This window comes from Phyllopteryx taeniolatus, chromosome 17 (assembly GCF_024500385.1).
Source record: "Phyllopteryx taeniolatus isolate TA_2022b chromosome 17, UOR_Ptae_1.2, whole genome shotgun sequence".
Classification (NCBI taxonomy): domain Eukaryota; kingdom Metazoa; phylum Chordata; class Actinopteri; order Syngnathiformes; family Syngnathidae; genus Phyllopteryx; species Phyllopteryx taeniolatus.
This window is the reverse complement of record NC_084518.1, coordinates 8770183-8790192: the sequence shown is the minus strand read 5'-3', so window position 1 is coordinate 8790192 and position 20010 is coordinate 8770183. Positions and strand designations below refer to the sequence as shown.

At 43.6% G+C, this 20010-nt stretch overlaps 1 protein-coding gene across 2 annotated transcripts in view; it reads right to left on the bottom strand.

Moving 5' to 3' along the window:
• hyou1 (hypoxia up-regulated 1) overlaps positions 1-20010 on the bottom strand; it is a 117879-nt gene that overhangs the window by 73245 nt on the left and 24624 nt on the right. For both annotated transcript variants that reach the window (XM_061750999.1, XM_061751000.1), the window contains exons 9-10: positions 4195-4381; positions 2715-2849 (exon numbers count right to left, since the gene is read on the bottom strand). In XM_061750999.1, the coding sequence (XP_061606983.1) occupies positions 2715-2849; positions 4195-4381 (322 nt within the window). The remainder of the gene's footprint in view (positions 1-2714; positions 2850-4194; positions 4382-20010) is intronic.

The window sequence follows — 20010 nt, the reverse complement described above, 5'->3', positions numbered from 1 at the left end:
TTGAGTGTCATAGCAATGGGTGTGAATACTTATGTACCCATTATGTTTTAATGTTTACATTCTTTATAAATTTACACAAACATCTGAAAATATGTTTTTATTATGGGATATTTTATGTAGATTTTAAAAAAAAATTAAAAAAAATACAAATCAGCTTTAGAATAAGTCTGTAATACAGCAAAATGTGGAAAATTTGAAGAGGTGTGAATACTTTCTGGTGGCACTGTAGGCGACACACAGATTCTGGGTCAGTCCAGAGCACAACAAGGAAGAAAAATAAATAAATAAATAAAATAAACCATCTTTGGTGATCACATGATCGTGTTGTCTGAAATCATGATTTTGATCTAAAATTTATAAATCATTCAGCCCTACCCGGACTGTTGAGCAACTGAAGTTATTCATCAAGCAAGAATTGGAAATAGTTCCACTTACAAACCAACAATTCGTGTCCTCCGTTCTCAAACTCTTGTGTGTTTTTAAAAAGATAGGTGACGCAACATACCTACCTCTGTCCCAGCTTTTTTGGAACGTGCTGCAGGCATTAAATGCAAAAGGAGCGAATATAAAAATCATAGAATATAAAATCTAAATTCATCTGTGAACATTAAGTGCCTTTTCTTTGTAGTATAAACAATTGATATAGGTTGAAAAGGATTTGCAAGTCATTGTATTCTGTTTTTATTTATGTTTTACATGGCATCCCAACATGATTGGAATTGAGGTTTGTATTAGTTTGGAATTACTCAGGGTTGGCACTGGGTCATGAAATCTTTCAGCAGCGCTGCCAACCTATAGAAATTCACTTCCAGAACATTTTGTCCAAATTTGTCTGAATTTCCATATTTTCAAAATGTTGTCAAGAACATTGCTGTGGGACAGTTATTACAGTACAGTCCCCTCCAAAAGCAAAAGGAACGGCAAGGTGAAGTCTTTTTTTTGTTTTTGTTTTTTCAAGCATCTTCTTAACAATATAGTGTTTATTTAATCAAATTCTAGGCACAGTGGCCGGACACAGCACCTTATTGGCCGGAAGGTAATGTCGGACGCTGTTACGGCCGTAACGAGTCACCGTTCGGAGATTTCCACAATACAGACGTTCCGTAGCACTAGCCAGCTCTGTGGCTAAACAGTATAAAAATATCAGAGCCACACGTGTAATGTAGCCACAACATCACGTATGTTTACATGGCTAACCCTTTGGCCACACTTAGCCATACCTTGTCACTGGGCAGCCAATAAGCTTTTATGATGTGAGCCTAATTAAAACTACCTCGTCAATCAATCAGGGATGAACAATTTGGGAAAATACTTTGTGATTTGTGATTTTTTTCTTCCCCCCCCAAAAATATTGTGATTGCGATTAAGTATGCAATTTTTGGCAAGTCAGTTTATCTACAGCATTATTCACTAAATGCAAAACCAAAATCATTCGATAGTTTGACAACACAGCGTTGGATATAGCCAAAAACGTTTTTTTTGTAGGCAAGCCCTAAAATGTTATGATGAATATGAATAGCAAATTTTTTTGTAATATTGAATTGAATTGGAAAAAGAAAAAACATCACAGTAGAATATTGGCTTATTGTTTTAACTTCATGCCTTCTAAACATGTAATATAATGATGCTCTTGACAGTAGCACTGCTGTCAGTGTCAGCCGAGCATAAAGTGGTGTGATACAAGTGACACTTTTCATCACCAATATGCAAGAATAAGTCTTTGAAATGGTAAACTATATTAAACGATTATTTAATAGTCAATTACAGTAAAAGTTAAGATGATTCACTTGTCATAATCGTTAAGGACCATCTAGCGCAGGAAATAGAATTTTCTCAAATTCAAATATTTTAGTTGCAAAGAAATATTCTAAATCTCTGGTTGTATATAGCGGCACGGTGAACGACTGGTTAGAGCGTCTGCCTCACAGTTCTGAGGACCGGGGTTCAATCCCCGGCCCCGCCTGTGTGGAGTTAGAATGTCCTCCCCGTGCCTGCGTGGGTTTTCTCCGGGCTCTCCGGTTTCCTCCCACATCGCAAAAACATGCATGGTAGGTTAATTGAAGTCTCTAAATTGCCCCTAGTTGTGAATGTGAGTGCGAATGGGTGTTTGTTTATGTGTGCCCTGCGATTGTCTGGCAACCAGTTCAGGGTGTACCCACCTCCTGCTAGCTGGGATAGGCTTCAGCACTCCCGCGACCCTTGTGAGGATAAGCGGCTCAGAAAATGGATGGATGGTTGTATATATATTAGTAGGCCAAGTTAAACTGTCAGATAATTGTAACAAATCGCAAAAGTAGGAAAAAGTGGTCTAAATTAGCTCACTTTTTGTGAGAATTGAACTAAACTACAATACTTCAGTTAATGTAGCTGAGAGTTCCTTGGTCCTCCAAATGACTAGCAATGGCCCTGGGCCAAGCCTGCGCTGCCGCTGCTCGGCATGACAACCAAATTGTGATTAGCGGCTCGTGTATTGATGAAGGCACTGAGCTGGCTTCAAAAACTGAATCTGGATTGCAGGTAAGGCTTTTGACAAGAGTGATTTTGATTCGCTAGCGTGGCTAACATAGGCAATATACGGATCACCAACATCCTGTTTCAAATAGCCATTGGCGCACTGAAATACTCCACATAGTGTGAGTGGCTACTGAAGACAGACCAGATTGTTAGTAGCACTGAAATAGTCCACATAGTGTGAGTGGCTAATGAATACAGACCAGATTCATTTCTGAAGCAGTGAGGGCATCCTGCACCGGGTGAGGCACTCTTTCAAATAGATCAGCACACAGGTCTTCAAACTCTGCTCTGGTGACCTTAGCCTTGAAGTCAATTTCATCTATTAAACCTTCGACCTGAAAGAAACATCAGAACTGTGAACAAATTATCTCCAGGTAAGATCAGTGGCACAATTATTAAAAAGTATTGTGTTTTGCACAGTTTCCTAAAAAGGATAAAGCATACACTATCAATCACTCTCAATATCACTGACAAGGCTGCTAGTTTCCTCAAATGTCTCCAGCAGCCTTCCCAAAACTTAAGGTTGGTACCCAAAATTGGTAGTATTACTGCATTGCTAATTGTCAGTTCAACGAGTTCATTGGGTAACGACCACACTGGTTTAAATGTTAACAAGTAAAAAAACAGTTGTGGAGTTTCTCATTTATGTTTCTAAGTTTTTGCAGATTACTTTCTGGTTCATGAAGGATAATGATCAAACGGAGGATGTTATTATGATTCTTGGCGGTGCAGAGTTCCATTAATGCCGCAGTTATTAATATGTAAAAAAGGATTGCTATGAAAAGGGTTACTAAAACAAAGCTCAAGGCTGCCTAAGACCTGCGCACAGTAGGCTATTGCATGTTTGAGCAAATGGTTTTGGTTTAATGGTTATTGTAATAAATTCGTGTCTCTGTTTTCCTTACATGTACAGTACACGTTAGTAGCATATAGGAATACATGATGTATTTTACAAAGTCCTGGGTTGGAATGCCAATTTTAGTTTTGGTTTTGAGTTGAAATGGTTTGGCAACCCTGGTTGTCAGCATTGGCCTAAAATATTTCTCTCCGTACAGTAATTAGATGTACAATGGAACCGCGATTAACGAACACCACCGTTCACAAACAAACTACTTTACAAACTTATTGCTGCGGTTTATGAATTATTCTTCAGTTCATTAAGTGTGTCATGCATTTCATAAATTGCCATTAATTAGCCCTCAGTATGGCACCCAAGAAAGTGAACAATGCAAATGATGGTAGTATTAGGAAGCCGCAGAAAATGTTGTGCTTCTGGCAGGGTGCAGTGAGCTCTTGCAGGACGGGGCTAGGTGCTTGCTGCCACTTGTTTTTATCAAATTGTTGAATTGAACAAGGCAGCTCTGTTCATATGGCCGCTGAAACGCAGCACGCCAATCAATCACTGTTGGTGCATGTAACACCACCAAAGAATGGCAAACCCCCGCAAATATTAGGAAATATGGAAGTAAGTCTGAACTAAGGTTCCGCTGTAGTGTGAAATGTGTATTCTCAGGATTACGTGAGTCAATGTGATCAGGAACTAATCTTTTTGAATTGATGATTGAGAACACAATAATCAACAATTATCAGTTTTGACATTTCAACATGCATTAAAGTTGTTGATGAATAACAATCTAATGAAGTTCTTGACTGAATGAAGGTTCTAGTAGCTGGACTCACCTGGGCCATGAATTCTACGTTGGCACTAAGCACTGTCTTGAGCCTCTGCGCCTCCTTGAGTAGCTTAGCCATAGCACGGTGGTTCTCACTCACATCTTTCGAGGTCTTTTTCTGCTTGTTGAACAGTCTAGCCAAATGGTCCCGGAGGCGCAAATCCATCTCAAAGCCACCCAACCCACGATCAAACCTAGAGAACATGAAAAGAATGGACATATCTGGGTGCTGCTATTTCTCACTGTAAAAAGAAATGGAATAAAAAGAAGACCTTGCAGTTCGTTCAAAATGGTATAATTTCTTGTAAAGGCTGTTGGAGTTTCTCTGGTAGCCATGTGGTAGGTTTCATCTTCCTGTATTTGTACTGACGACTGTTGACTTGATAGGACTTTCAGCCAGTGATGATGTTGACCAACTTTTGTGAATAAAATGTCTGATTTGGATGATCTGTTGAGTGCCATCTGTTAGATTAGCATCTTTCACTAGCCACTTGCTCACTTGCAACTGGATGACTGCTTACCAACCACATCCCCTCCTCAGCGCCTCTTTCTTATACAGATCCAAGAGGACACACTGCCTCCCACAACTATTCCCTCTACAGGCCACAGCTGATTCTGTCCACACCTGCTGCTGCTTACTCCATTCAACCCATCATCTCAGTGAGATCCTCTCATCTCAACTGGTTCAAGATCACTGGAAACACCAAGCAGCAGCATCTGAATCTCTCCAACCTCTCGTCCCTTCCACAGTCTTCAATACTAGTGATGCACCGAAATGAACATTTTGACCGAAGCCAAATATCGAAACTGAGGATTCCGAGGCCTAAAGCCGAAACCCCGAAAGTAAGTCAATCAAACTTAATTTGTAAGCGCTTTTCATACAAAAAAATGCAACACAAAGCGCTTTACATTCAATAAAATTAAAAAAAATAAAGTCCGCCAATTATTAATTAGAAAACTATGCCAATTAGTAAAACTGCATTAATGCTTATGACTGCAGAGCTGCCAACCTACAGAAATTCACTTTCAGAACAATGTCTGAATTACCATATTCTCAAAATTATGTCAAGAAAATTAACACGGGACAGTTATTGCAGTATGCCATGTAATTGGATAAAATAATTTTTCACACTGTTCTTTTCACAACATAATTATTACTCTATAATCTTTAATAAAGGCTTCAATATTTATTTTAATCCATCAACCTTTTAATGTCGGACGCATTTGCAGCCAAATGTCTTTTCTTGCATGCATGTTTTTTTTGTATTTCCTGCATCCACTATTGCTGCTGAAATGATGCAAATTTTCCCATTGTGGGACTAATAAAGGTTATCTTCTATTACTCCAAGAGTATTGAAATGACAAGGTCAATTCATTTGTTTTTGTTGTATATTGAAGACATTTGGGTTACAGATCAAAAGATGAAAATGAGACAAAAGTTTAGGATTTCAGCTTTTATTTAATGGTATTTTAATCTAGATGTGTTAAACAACTCGGGACAGAGCACCTTTTGTTTGAACCCACCCACTTTCCAAGTGAGCAAACATGGAACATGTGACTAATGGATGTTTCTAGTTGCTCAGGTGTTGCCTTTTAGATTGATTGCTTAAACATGAGATAGTGCTTGTTTTTGGCTTAGGGTGTCACCTGTGAAAACTGCATTTGCTGTTAAGGAAATGAAGACCAGAGAGAAGGAGAAAAGCAAACCATTTTGAAACTGAGAGAAGAGGGAAAATCGATCAGAGCTATTGCACAAACATTGGGCATAGCCAATACTACAATTTGTAATGTCCTGAAAAAGAAACGACTGGTGTACTGAGCAACAGACATCGAACAGTTCGGCCGAGGGTATCAACAGAAGTTGATAACAGAAACATTGTGAGAGCTGTGAAAAAACACCCAAAGACAACAGTCAGTGACATCACTGCCAACCTCCACAGGGCAGGGGTGAAGGCATCACAATCGACCAAAGACGACTTCGAGATAAGAAATACACGCCATACCACAAGATACAAACCACTCGTCGCAAAAAGAATCGGATGGCCAGATTGGACTTTGCAAAGAAGTACAGAGATGAGCCACGCAAGTTTTGAAACAATGTTTAGGGACTGATGAGACCAAGATTAACCTGTACTAAAGTGATGGAAAGGCCAAAGTATGGCGAAAGAAAGGATCTGCTTATGATCCAAAATACACAAGCTCATCTGTGAAGCCTGGTGGAGTTAATGTCATGGCTTTGGCTTGCATGGCTGCTTCTGGAAAGGGCTCACTAGTCTTTATTGAGGTCACTCATGACAGTAGCAGCAGAATGAATTCTCAAGTCTACAAAACCATTTTGTATGGCAATTTACAGACAGATTCATCCAAACTAAGCGGGAGAAGCTTCATCATGCAACAAGACAATGACCCAAAACACACTGCCAACACAACAGAGGACTTCATCAGGGGAAAATGTGCAAGTTCTTAGACTGGCCAAGTCAATCACCGGACCTTAACCCAATAGAGCATGCATTTTATCTCCTGAAGAGGAGACTGAAAGGAGATACCCCCAGAAACAAACAAGAACTGAAAGAGGCTGCAGTAAAGGCCTGGAAAAGCATTTCAAATGAAGAATGCAACAGTATGGTGAAGTCAATGAGTCACAGGTTTGATGCAGTTTTCCAAGCAAGGGTTATGCCACCAAATATTAAATGTGATTCACGAAGTTAATTCAATATCTGTTCCAATACTTTTGCTCACTTGAAAAGTGGGTGGCTTCAAACAAAACGTGCTCTGTCCTGAGTTGTTTAACACATCTAGATGTAAATACCATGAAATAAAAACTGGAATTCTAAATTTCTGTCTCATATTCATCTTTTGATCTGAGACCCAAATGTCTTCAATATACAACAAAAACAAAGGAATTGACCTTGTCATTTCAATACTCTTGGAGTAATAGAAGATAACCTTTATTAGTCCCACAATGGGAAAATTTACATCATTTCAGCAGCAATAGTGGATGCAGGAAATACAAAAAGAGCATGCATGCAAGAAAAGACATTTGGCTTTACAACAAAAACAAAGAAATTGACCTTGCCGTTCCAATGCTTTTAGAAGGGACTGTATAAAGACTTATATTAATGTACTTTTAAATTATAGGTTCATTTTCTCAAGTGACGTACTAATTCTTCTTCTTCTTTTGCTTTCGGCTTGTCCTTTTTGGGGTCGCCACAGCGAGTCATCCTTTTCTATGTAAGCCTATCTCCTGCATCCTCCTCTCAAACACCAACTTCCCTCTTGTCTTCCCTCACGACATCCATCAACCTTATCTTTGGTCTTCCTCTAGCTCTCTTGCCTGGCAGCTCCATCCTCATCATCCTTCTACCAATATACTCACTATTTCTCCTCTGGATGTGTCCAAACCATCGAAGTCTGCTCTCTCTAACTTTGTCTCCAAAACATTGAACCTTGGTTGTCCCTCTGATCAGCTCATTTCTAAATTTATCCAACCTGGTCACTTCGTGAGCAAACCTCAACATCTTCATTTCCGCCACCTCCAGACTCTCTTCTTTTGTTGGTTTTGGTGTTTACATAGTCATAGTACAGAATATTCTGTGGGGCTTAAAAATTTGTGAAATTGCTCGAAAATGCCTGGCAGTCTAGGGGTTCCCTGCACAGGAAACGGCTGGCAGTGAATGAGTTCATGACTTATGCTGCGTTGATAACGGACGCGAGGTGCATTTTCGCCTCTGTAGCACAGCATCGGACTGTATTTACCAGCGTTAACTGTAGCTCGTAGGTTGCTCGGGTGACGCAAAATACCATACAAGCATTCCACACCCGAGCAGGGGAAAGCAGAGAGGTTGGTCAAATAAGGCTAGTAGCCACTAGAATGATGACTGAAAAGCCATGCGGTTAATTCATTGAGACATGCAAATTTTAATTATTACAGTAAACAAGATGTTCATTTTTGTTTTTAATGTGTTTATGTTACCAGTAGTTTGCTGAATGCATGTGTTATTTAACATTTATACTTATTGCACATTGGTTGGTTGGTTGATGGCACTGTGATTATAAAACCTTGAGTGTGAGGGTGTGTGTGTAATAAAGTGACCTCCCAATCAATTCAACTGGATAATCAGCAATGCATTACTTGTTAACTGTAAATGATTCATTACTCTTCACAGTAAACAAACTCGCATGCGCTGGTCATCAGTTGGTTCAACATGTGACATGCAATGTTTGTGACGTAATATTGGTCATTTTATTTTGGTGGGAAAAGTATTTCAGTCGAGAACTGAAAATTTACTAATGGGCTATTTTTGGCTGAAACATTTCGGCGGCCAAAATTTTCGGTGCATCACCATTACCAATCTCAAAACGTCGTCACTTGAAACTGGCTTGGCTCGACTCCCATTCACTAAAATAAAAACAAACTCATGACTGACAACAACCTTTACCTTTTCTACCTTACTGAAACCTGGCAGAAACCCTTGGACTACTTTTCACCGAACCAAATTACACCCACAAACAACCAGCCTCATCCTGAAGCACAGGGAGGGGTTTTTGCTGCCATCTACAGATAAGACAAAACAACCACCATTTCCATTCCTGCCACTCTGTGGTCCCACCCCTCTGGTCACTGCCATCATCTACTCCTCGCCTAAGCACAAACCCTGCTTCCTGTCTGACCTATCTGACCTCATTACCCAGCTATGTGCCATGTCCTCCGTTCTCCTTCTTGGTGACTTCAAACGTAACATCAATAACCCCAACTCCAAACCAGCCATAGAATTCCTTGAACTTGGCCCATCTTTCGGCAATTTCCCCACTCACATCCATGGTCACACACTGGATTTAGTCTGCTCCACCGGACACAACTATCAACTCTCCAGCCTCAACCTCCACATCCACAGCGAAACATCAACTCTATCTCCCCCTTGCCCCTCTCCTCAGCAAAATGTCTGCTTCCCTACCACCGCTAGGCCTGTTACGATAATTATTACTATGTCGACTTATCAGATGAATAAAAATTGACAACATTTTTTGTGGACACGATAACTACTTATTTGCATGGATGTTTATTTACATACATCAATGACATTCAGTAGCGTTACTTGTTCACCTCTGCTGACAGTCAGCATGCTCACCACTGTGGGAGGCCGGACTCGCGCAAATAAGACACACACCGGCAGGTGTGGGAAGCCGTTGAAGCAGGGCAAAAGAAGGCATACTCAAAGCTAAGTTTTCCGATGGCTATCTGGTAAACAACTTTAAAATTACAGAAAGTTGACTGGCATAAATGTAAGTATTTCCAAAGTCTAATGCCACAGTGGCCTTGTGGAAACATTTTGAATTAGATGCTTCCATACCTCCACAGGAATGTCATCAAGACCAACTAACTGCCTTTCCATGTTTCACCCTCTTTAGTGTCTAACTTCCCCCTTACTAATCATTGCCACTTCCTGGTCCACCACACTTGCTCTTCCTTCTCTCTCATTTTCCTCATTCATCAACTCCTAAAAGTATTCTTTCCATCTATTCAGCACACTACTGGCACATTTCCATCTCTATCCTTAATCACCCTAACCTGCTGCACATACTTCCCATCTCTATCCCTCTGTCTGGCCAACCTGTATATATTTTTCTCCTTTACTGTCCAACTTGGCATACATGTCATCATATGCCTCTTGTTTGGCCTTTGCCACCTCTACCTTCGCCCTATGTCGCGTCAATGTATTCCTTTCTCCTCTCCTCAGTCCTCTTAGTGTCCCACTTCTTAGCCAACTTCTTTCCTTGTATGATTTCCTTTACTTTGAGGTTCCACCACCAAGTCTCCTCCTCTCCTTTCCTGCCAGAAGATACACCAAGTACTCTCCTGCCTGTCTCTCTCTACCTTGGCTGTCGTGGTCCAGTCTGAGGGAAACTCCTCCTGTCCATAAAGAGCCTGTCTCGCCTCTTCCCGAAAAGCCGCGCAAAACTCTTCCTTTCTCAGCTTCCACCACATGGTTCTCTTCTCTGCCTTTGTCTTCTTAATCTTCCTCCCCAGTCATTTTACACACCACCATCCTATGCTGTCTAACAACACTCTCCCCTACCACTACCTTACAGTCAGTAACCTCCTTCAGATTACATGGTCTGCACAAGATGTAATCCACCTGCGTGCTTCTATCTCCGCTCGTTCCTATGTTCCTGCCTTTTCTGAACAAAGTGTTCACTACCAATCGTAAAATCATTACTCAATACTAGAATTTAGTAAAATAACAGGACAATTACAACATTTAATACGTACAGTCAACATCACCCCCTAGATATATGGAATACCAAAAGTAGATAAGATAAACACACCACTTCGCCCGAGTTGACAGCATTGGATCACCCACTTACACTCACTTAGTGATGCACAGAATTTTCAGCCACCGAAAAATCTTCTGCCGAAAACTGGCCCATATGGCAATTTTCGGTTTCTTGTTTAAAGAGGTTTGTCGCCGAAACAAGATGGCCGAAAGAGGATGTTGTGACGACGCGAGCACTTTTCTTGATAAAGCTCAAAGGCGGCACCAACTACGAGGTAGGATGCTCCGTGCGCATCTCAGTCTCACAGTTTAGAGACTATGATGGTCCATTAAAATTAGCGATGTCCCGATTAAACTTTTTAATTTCCGATCCCTACTGATATTGCAGCCTTGAGTTTTGTCCAATACCGGTATCGGTCTGATCTGGTATCAGCAATAAACATACATACAGCGGTAGAAATAAGTATTTAACGTCACCATTTTTCTCAAATATATTTTCAAAAGTGCTATTGACATGAAAATTTCACCAGATGTTGGGAACATCCAAAGTAATCCATACATACAAAGAAAGTAAAACAAATAAGCTCAGAAATTAAGTTGTGTGTAATGTAAAATGACAGGGAAAACGTATTGAACACGCCAACTGGTATTTAGTTGTACAAAAGCATTTGGTTGCTATGACAGCTTCAAGACGCCTCCTCTATGGAGAAGCGAGTCGCATGCATTGCTCTGGTGTGATTTTGGCCCATTCCTCCACACAAGCGGTCTTCAAATCTTGAAGGTTCCGTGAGTTTCTTTTATGGACCTTGAGTTCCAGTTCTTTCCATAGATTTTCAATTGGATTCAAGTTGGCTGGGCCATTCAAGCAGCTTTATTTTTTTTTCTTTGAAACCAATTGAGGGTTACCATGGCGGTATGTTTTGGACCATTATCCTGCTGAAATGCCCACCCTCGTTTCATTTTAATGATCCTGGTAGATGGCAGAAGATTTTTGTCTAGAATGTCTCAGTACATTTGCCCATTCATCCATCCTTCAATAATGTGAAGTTGACCAGTACTATTTGTTGAAAAGCAGCCCCACACCATGTTCCCACCTCCGAACTTCACTGTTGGTAAATGTTTTTAGGGTGATGTGTAGTGCCATTCCTCCTCCAAATTTAGTGTGCAATGTGCCATACAAACAGTTAAATTTTGCTTACGTATTATGGCCCCAGCCGTGCTCTCTGGAACGTTCAGAAGCGGCGACATGCGCCTGCAACCAATGCTTTGCAACAATATTTGTGATGGTCTTGAGACAGCACTCTGCTTTTCCCCATCATGAGATGTGTCTTGACTCACACAGACAAACAATGAGACCTTTTTGTAGGTCATCAATTAGAACTGAACCAGCTGATATTCATTTGCACTGACAAGGGGCTAAATTGCCGTTTGATTAATTTCTGAGCTTTTTTGTTCTACAACCCCAAATCCAATGAAGTTGGGATATTGTGTTAAACAAATAAAAACATAATACAATGATTTGCAAATCATGTTCGACCAATATTTAATTGAATACACAACAAAGACAAGATATTTAATGTTCAAAATTATAAAAAAAAAAAAAAAAAAAAAGCTGGGACAGGGTCATCTTTACCACTGTGTTACATCACTTTATCTTTTAACAACATTCAATAAACATTTAGGAACTGAGGACACTAATTGTTGAAGCTTTGTAGGTGGAATTCTTTCCCATTCTTGCTTGATGTACAGCTTCAGCTGTTCAACAGTCCGGGGTCTCCGTTGTCATATTTTACGCTTCGTAATGCGCCACACATTTTCAATAGGAGACAGGTCTGGACTGCAGGCAGGCCAGTCTCATACCCGCACTCTTTTACTACGAAGCCACGCTGTTGTAACACGTGCAGAATGTGGTTTGGCATTGTCTTGCTGAAATAAGAAGGGGCGTCCATGAAAAAGACGTTGCTTGGATGGCAGCATATGTTTCTCCAAAACCTGTATGTACCTTTCAGCATTAATGGTGCCTTCACAGATGTGCAAGTTCCCCATGCCATTGGCACTAACACAGCCCCATACCATCACAGATGTTGGCTTTTGAACTTTGCTTCCATAACGGTCCAGATCGTTCTTTTCCTCTTTGGCCCGGAGGACACGACGTCCACAATTTCCAAAAACAATTTGAAATGTGGACTCGTCGGACCACAGAACACGTTTCCCCTTTGCATCAGTCCATCTTCGATGACCTCGGGCCCAGAGAAGCCGGCGGCGTTTCTGGGTGTTGTTGATAAATGGCTTTTGCTTTGCATAGTAGTTTCAAGTTGCACTTACGGATGTAGCCCCGAACTGTATTTACTGACATTGGTTTTCTGAAGTGTTCCTAAGCCCATGTGGTGATATCCTTGACACATTGATGTCGGTTTTTGATGCAGTGTCACCTGAGGGATCGAAGGTCACGGGCATTCAATGTTGGTTTTCGGCCTTGCCGCTTACATGCAGTGATTTCTCCAGATTCTCTGAACCTTGTGATGATGATATGGACCGTAGATGATGAAATCCCTAAATTCCTTGCAATTGTACATTGAGGAACATTGTCCTTAAACTGTTCGACTATTTTCTCACGTCCTTGTTCACAAAGAGGTGAACTGCGCCCCATCTTTGCTTGTGAATGACTGAGCAACTCAGGGAAGCTCCTTTTATACCCAATAATGTCACCCACCTGTTCCCAATTAGCCTGTTTACCTGTGGGATGTTCCAAACAGGTGTTTGATGAGCGTTCCTCAACAGCCATAAAATTCTAAGTTAATGATTATTTGCTAAAAACAAAGTTTATCAGTTTGAACATTAAATATCTTGTCTTTGCAGTGTATTCAATGAAATATAGGTTGAACATGATTTGCAAATCATTGTATTCTTTTTTTATTTATGTTTAACACAACGTCCCAAGGCAGCACGGTGGGCGACTCAACTCCGTAGAGTATCTTCCCAAACTCAACAATTAAAACTGGCATGCTACATGCGACTTGTTTGGGTTGGGCATCGTTTGCATTTGAGAGATTCCGGTTCCTTATTTCTTTTCCGGTTCCAACGATTCTCGATTCCGATTCTTTTATGCGGCTGGGCCAAAAATATTATGAACATAAATTTTATTAGCAGCCCGCAGGATAGACTAAAATTAACATTTGAGGATCTTTATAACCAGTATCAATATTACACTTATCAACTAAAAGGCAATGTGTGTGGAACTAACCCAATTGCCTTAATATTCATTAATTAATGTTTCAGCTAAAAATTAAATATAGCATTGTAAATGTAGTTATTTGGGACAGTTTCGTCACGTCAAATGGTTTACCGTAATTTCTCATGTATAATGTGCACCCATGTATAATACGCACCCCCAAAGTTGACCTCAAAATTCTGGAAAACCGTTATGTATCATGCATGATTTTGCTTCTCCCCATATGATCAAAACGAAGTATTCTGTATAGTTATAGTTTTTTTTCAATTAATTATTCTGATACTGGTACCAGTCCACTCGAGAGGGCTTGGACTCTCTTCCACTCTGGAGTTGCCCACAGTGAGAGGCGTCGAGCAGGTGTGGGTATACTTATTCCCCCCCGGCTCGGCGCCTGTAAGTTGGAGTTCACCCCAGTGGATGAGAGCGTAGCCTGCCTCCGCCTTCGGGTGGGGGGGGACGGGTCCTGACTGTTGTTTGTGCCCATTGACCAAACAGCAGTTAAGAGTACCCACCCTTTTTGGAGTCCTTGGAGGGGGTGCTGGAGAGCACTCCCGCCCCGGGACTCCATCGTTCTGCTGTCCATAACGAACACCATGTTCAAGCATAAGGGTCTCCACACGTGCTCTTGGCACAAGGATACCTTAGGTCGCAGTTCGATGATCGATTCTGCAGTCGTGTCATCGGACTTGCGGCCGCATGTCTTGGACACTCGGGTGAAGAGAACAGCGGGGCTGTCACCTGATCACCAGCAGGTGATGAGTTGGCTCCGATGGTGGGGTAAGATGCCGGTCCGACGTGGCGGGCCCAAACATATTGTGAGGGTCTGCTGGGATTCAACTCCCACCTCCACCAGAACTTTGCTCATGTTCCGGGGCAGGCAGGGGACATTGAGTCCGAGTGGACCATTTTCCGCGCCTCCATTGCTGAGGTGGCCGACCGGCGCTGTGGCCGTAAGGTGGTCGTGCCTGTCGTGGCGGCAATCCCCGAACCCGTTGGTGGGATGCCGTCAAGCTGAAGGAGGAGTCCTATCGGGCCTTTTTGGCCTGTGGGACTCCTGAGGCAGCTGATGGGTACCGGCTGGCCAAGCGGAATGCAGCTTTGGTGGTCGCTGAAGCAAAAACTCTGGTATGGGAGGAGTTCGGTGAGGCCATGGAGAAAGACTTCCGGACGGCTTCGAGGAAATTCTGGTCCACCATCGGGCGTCTCAGGAGGGGGAAGAAGTGCACCATCAACACTGTGTATAGTGTTGGGGCGCTGCTGACCTCGACTCGGGACGTTGTGAGCCGGTGGGGAGAATACTTCGAAGCCCTCAATTCCAACGACACGCCTTCCCATGAGGAAGCAGAGTCTGGGTTCTCTGAGGCGGGCTCTCCTATCTCTGAGTTGAGGTCACCGAGGTGGTTAAAAAGCTCCTCGATGGCAAGACCCCGGGGGTGGATGAGATTCGCCCAGAGTTCCTAAAGCCTCTGGTTGTTGTGGGGCTGTCCTGGTTGACAGGCCTCTGCAACATCGCGTGGACATCGGGGACAGTGCCTCTGGATTGGCAGACTGGGTTGGTGGTCCCCCTTGACCGGAGGGTGTGTTCCAACTACAGGGGGATCAGACTCCTCAGCCTCCCTTGTAAGGTCAATTCAGGGGTGCTGGAGAGAATGGTCCGTCGGGAAGTCGAATCTCAGATTCAGGAGGAGCAGTGTGGTTTTCGTCCTGGCAGTGCAACAGTGGACCAGCTCTACACCCTCGGCAGGGTCCTCGAGGGTGCATGCCAGTTCGCCCAACCAGTCTGAGAAGGCGTTCGAAAATGGCCCTCGGGAGGTCCTGTGGGGGGTGCTTCGGGAGTATGGGGTACCGAACCCCCTTATACGGGTTGTTCGGTCCCTGTACGACCGGAGTCCGAGTTTTGTCCGCATATCAGGCAGTAAGTCGGACTCGTTTCCGGTGAGGGTTGGACTCCGCCAAGGCTGCCCTTTGTCACCGATTCTATTCATAACTTTTATGAACAGAATTTCAAGGTGCAGCCAAGGCGTAGAGGGTGTCCGGTTTGGTGGCCTCAATATTGCATCTCTGCTTTTTGCAGATGATGTGGTTCTGTTGGCTGCATCAAGCCGTGATCTCCAACTCTCACTGGAGCAGTTCGCAGCAAAGTGTGAAGCAGCTGGGATGAGAATCAGCACCTCCACATCTGAGACCATGGTCCTCAGTCGGAAAAGGGTGGCGTGCCCGCTACAGGTCGGGGATGAGATCCTGCCCCAAGTGGAGGAGTTTAAGTATCTTGGGGTCTTGTTCACGAGTGAGGGAAGAATGGAACGGGAGATCGACAGGCGGATCGGTGCACCGTCTGCAGTGATGCAGACTTTGACCAGTTATATTTGTTTAACTGATAAAATGTTATAGGCTGTACATACACATTTCATTACAATAATTCTAAGAGCTTTTACGGCATCCCAAAGAAACCTGAAGCTCATTGAAAGATAATGACAAGACCTTTAACTTTATATTAACTTGATTTGCAATATAATACAATTGTATCTAATGATATTTGGCACAAAATAATCTCCAGTTAGCTAATAACTTGCATCTCACTCAAATACTTTATGCCCGTGTTACTTTTGGTTATAGGTTATCTTTTATGGTTGGCCTACTATTAAATACAAATTACGAATGAGATATGAACCTTATACTTTAATCAAATAAGCAAATACACGTCACGTATAGAGACATCCCCCCCCCCCATTTACCAATCAACAACTGAACGATTGACACTGGTATGCATGAAGAGACTTGTAGACTTTTATTAATCTTTTGTGTTGCCACAAGTCTGGTGGACGGATTTGGGACCCATTTGTCCATAACTTCCTCTTAAAGGCAAATCTTGGTTGCCACTTTGCTGCATATTTTGCTTGGCATCAGCTGGCACAAACCAGCAAAAAAGCGATACGATAAAAAGCAATGAAAACCGTGTGTCTCAGCCAATATATGGGAACTGTTAGCTCTTTACGATCCCCTCCGCAAATCAATTCTATACGCACGCGCGCAATTACGTCACGATGACGTTCCGCAAACCTTCCATACGTGTTTAAGACATGTTTACATGAAAACGCAAAATTTGAATAAAAAGAAGCAGACAGAAAACTAAATCTTATACTTTCTTCCCCTTTTAACAGGAAATGTTTAAATTTCACATTTAAATAACCCATTCAGGACCACTTCCATTATACTTTTTACACTGAAGGTTCTATCCCGATATATAGAGTTACTGTGAAGGGATATAATCCTCAGTCTCCATTTGAAGCAGGTACTCAATGACAAAATTATGAAAACCATTTCTTTACATACAATCTTGCATTTACTTACCATGAACATGTACATTAGGGCAAAGGACTGCCTCATAGAGCCTTTTTAGTGTCCTTGCATTATTAATAGCTTTTGTTTTGATGGTATGATGAGATTGTAAATGTTACTGTACATAGTAAATATTGCACTGAAGCTTCATTTCATAGCTCAACAGATGACAAGTAAGACTAATGTAAAAGACATGCTACCAGTAAGCACAGTTGAAAATAAGGAATTGAAGTGGATAATTAAAGCAATGGACCCTTGTTACAAACTCCTAGGTGTTAATTGGAATTGGAAAACTTGAGCATGGTCAGATAACACACGTTTATGAATATGTACGTTTTGTCTCTCACAATGTTCCATGTCAAAAGGTTAAGAGTAACAGGGAAAGTTTAACAAAAAAAAATATTTGATTTGTTTTATATCATGATATCAATAGACTGGTATGAAAAACAGTGATGGGATTTTTTCTTCCCCCCTATCGCTCAGTCTTTTCCATTCATTTTTGTAATGTCAGTGCTAAATATTTTCATTTGGTAACAGATTTATTCTTTGAAGCATTAATATAAATTTATGTAATTGCAGTGCCTTGATTTTAGTGAGGTTTGTACACAGCCCCCATCCTTGAGCCGTCACCTTATCGTGGTGGAGGGGTTTGTGTGTCCCAATGATCCTAGGAGCTAGGCTTTATGCCCCTGGCAGGGTCACCCATGGCAAACAGGTCCTAGGTGAGGGACCAGGCAAAGCACGGTTCCAAAAACCCCTATGACGAGTACAATAAATGGATTCAGGTTTCCCTTGCCCGGACTGGGGTCACCGGGGCTCCCCTCTGGAGCCAGGCCCGGAGGTGGGGCCCGAAGGAGAGCGCCTGGTGGCCGGGCCTGCACCCATGGGGCCCGGCCGGGCACAGCCCGAAAGGGTAACGTGGGCCCCCCTTCTCATGGGCTCACCACCTGTGGGAGGGGCCATAGGGGTCGGGTGCAGTGCGAGCTGGACGGTGGCTGAAGGCGGGGACCTTGGCGATCCGATCCGTGGCTACAGAAGCTGGCTCTAGGGACGTGGAATGTCACCTCTCTGGCAGGGAAGGAGCCCGAGCTGGTGTGTGAGGTCGAGAAGTTTCGACTAGATATAGTCGGACTCGCCTCCACGCACAGCTTGGGCTCTGGGACCAGTCCTCTCGAGAGGGGTTGGACTCTCTTCCACTCTGGAGTTGCCCACGGTGAGAGGCGCCGAGCAGGTGTGGGTAATACTTATTGCTCCCCAGCTCGGCGCCTGTACGTTGGTTCACCCCGGTGGACGAGAGGGTAGCCTCCCTCCGCCTTCGGGTGGGGGGACGGGTCCTGACTGTTGTTTGTGCCTATGCACCAAACAGCAGTTCAGAGTACCCACCATTTTTGGAGTCCTTTGAGGGGGTGCTGGAGAGCGCTCCCGCTGGGGACTCCATCGTTCTGCTGGGGGACTTCAATGCTCACGTGGGCAATGACAGTGAGACCTGGAAGGGCGTGATTGGGAGGAACGGAACCCCCCCCCCGATCAGAACCCGAGCGGTGTTCTGTTATTGGACTTCTGTGCTCATCACGGATTGTCCATAACGAACACCATGTTCAACCATAAGGGTGTCCACACGTACACTTGGCACCAGGACACCCTAGGTCGCAGTTCAATGATCGACTTTGTGGGCGTGTCATCGGACTTGCGGCCGCATGTCTTGGACACTCGGGTAAAGAGAGGGGCGGAGCTGTCAACTGATCACCAGCTGGTGGTGAGATGCCAGTCCGACGTGGCAGGCCCAAACGTATTGTGAGGGTCCGCTGGGAACGTCTGGCAGAATCCCGTCAGAAGGAGTTTCAACTCCCACCTCCAACAGAACTTTGCTCATGTTCCGGGAGAGGCGGGGGACATCGAGTCAGAGTGCAACATGTTCCGCGCCTCCATTGCAGAGGCGGCCGACCGGAGCTGTGGCCGTAAGGTGGTTGGTGCCTGTCATGGTGGCAATCCCCGAACCCGTTGGTGGACAGAGGGATGAAGAAAGAGTCCTATCGGGCCTTTTTGGCATGTGGGACGGAAGGGAGGGAAGAATGGAACGATTGCAGGCGGATCGGTGCAGCGTCTGCAGTGATGCAGACTTTGTATCGATCCGTTGTGGTAAAGAAGGAGCTAAGCCGAAAGGCGAAGCTCTCGATTTACCGGTCGATCTACGTTCCTACCCTCACCTATGGTCATGAGCTGTGGGTCGTGACCGAAAGAACAAGATCCAGGATACAAGCGGCCGAAATGAGTTTCCTCCGCAGGGTGTCCGAGCTCTCCCTTAGAGATAGGGTGAGAAGCTCGGTCATCCGGGAGGATCTCAGAGTAGAGCCGCTGCTCCTTCACATCGAGAGGAGCCAGATAAGGTGGCTGGGCCATCTGATTCGGATGCCGCCCGGACGCCTCCCCGGTGAGGTGTTCCGGGTAGGTCACACCGGGAGGAGACCCCGGGGACGACCAGGACACGCTGGAGAGACTACGTCCTTCGGCTGGCCTGGAAACGCCTCGGGATCCCCCCGTAAGAGCTGGATGAAGTGGCTGGGGAGAGGGAAGTCTGGGCATCCCTGCTAAAGCTACTGCCCCCGCGACCCGACCTCGGATAAGCGGTAGAAAATGGATGGATGGATGGATTGTACACAGCCATAGCCATAAATGCAATTTTACTAATAATTGGCATAATAATCTGTGTTTCGGTGTTCGGCCTTCATTTCCTCATTTTTGGTTTTGGCCAAGAATTTTCATTTCCATGCATCACTACTTACACCCTATCGAAAGCTCTGGTCGGAATCATCAGCCCCCTCTTCGGAGAAACTGAACACTCAAGTGGCACAAGAGCTCCAAAACTGTCAAAAAAGACGAATTATATCACAGGACATGATCTCACTTTTCACGAAAACCCCCGTAGATGCACTTTACATATAGTTACAGTAAGATTAAAACAAGGTACAACCAGGGT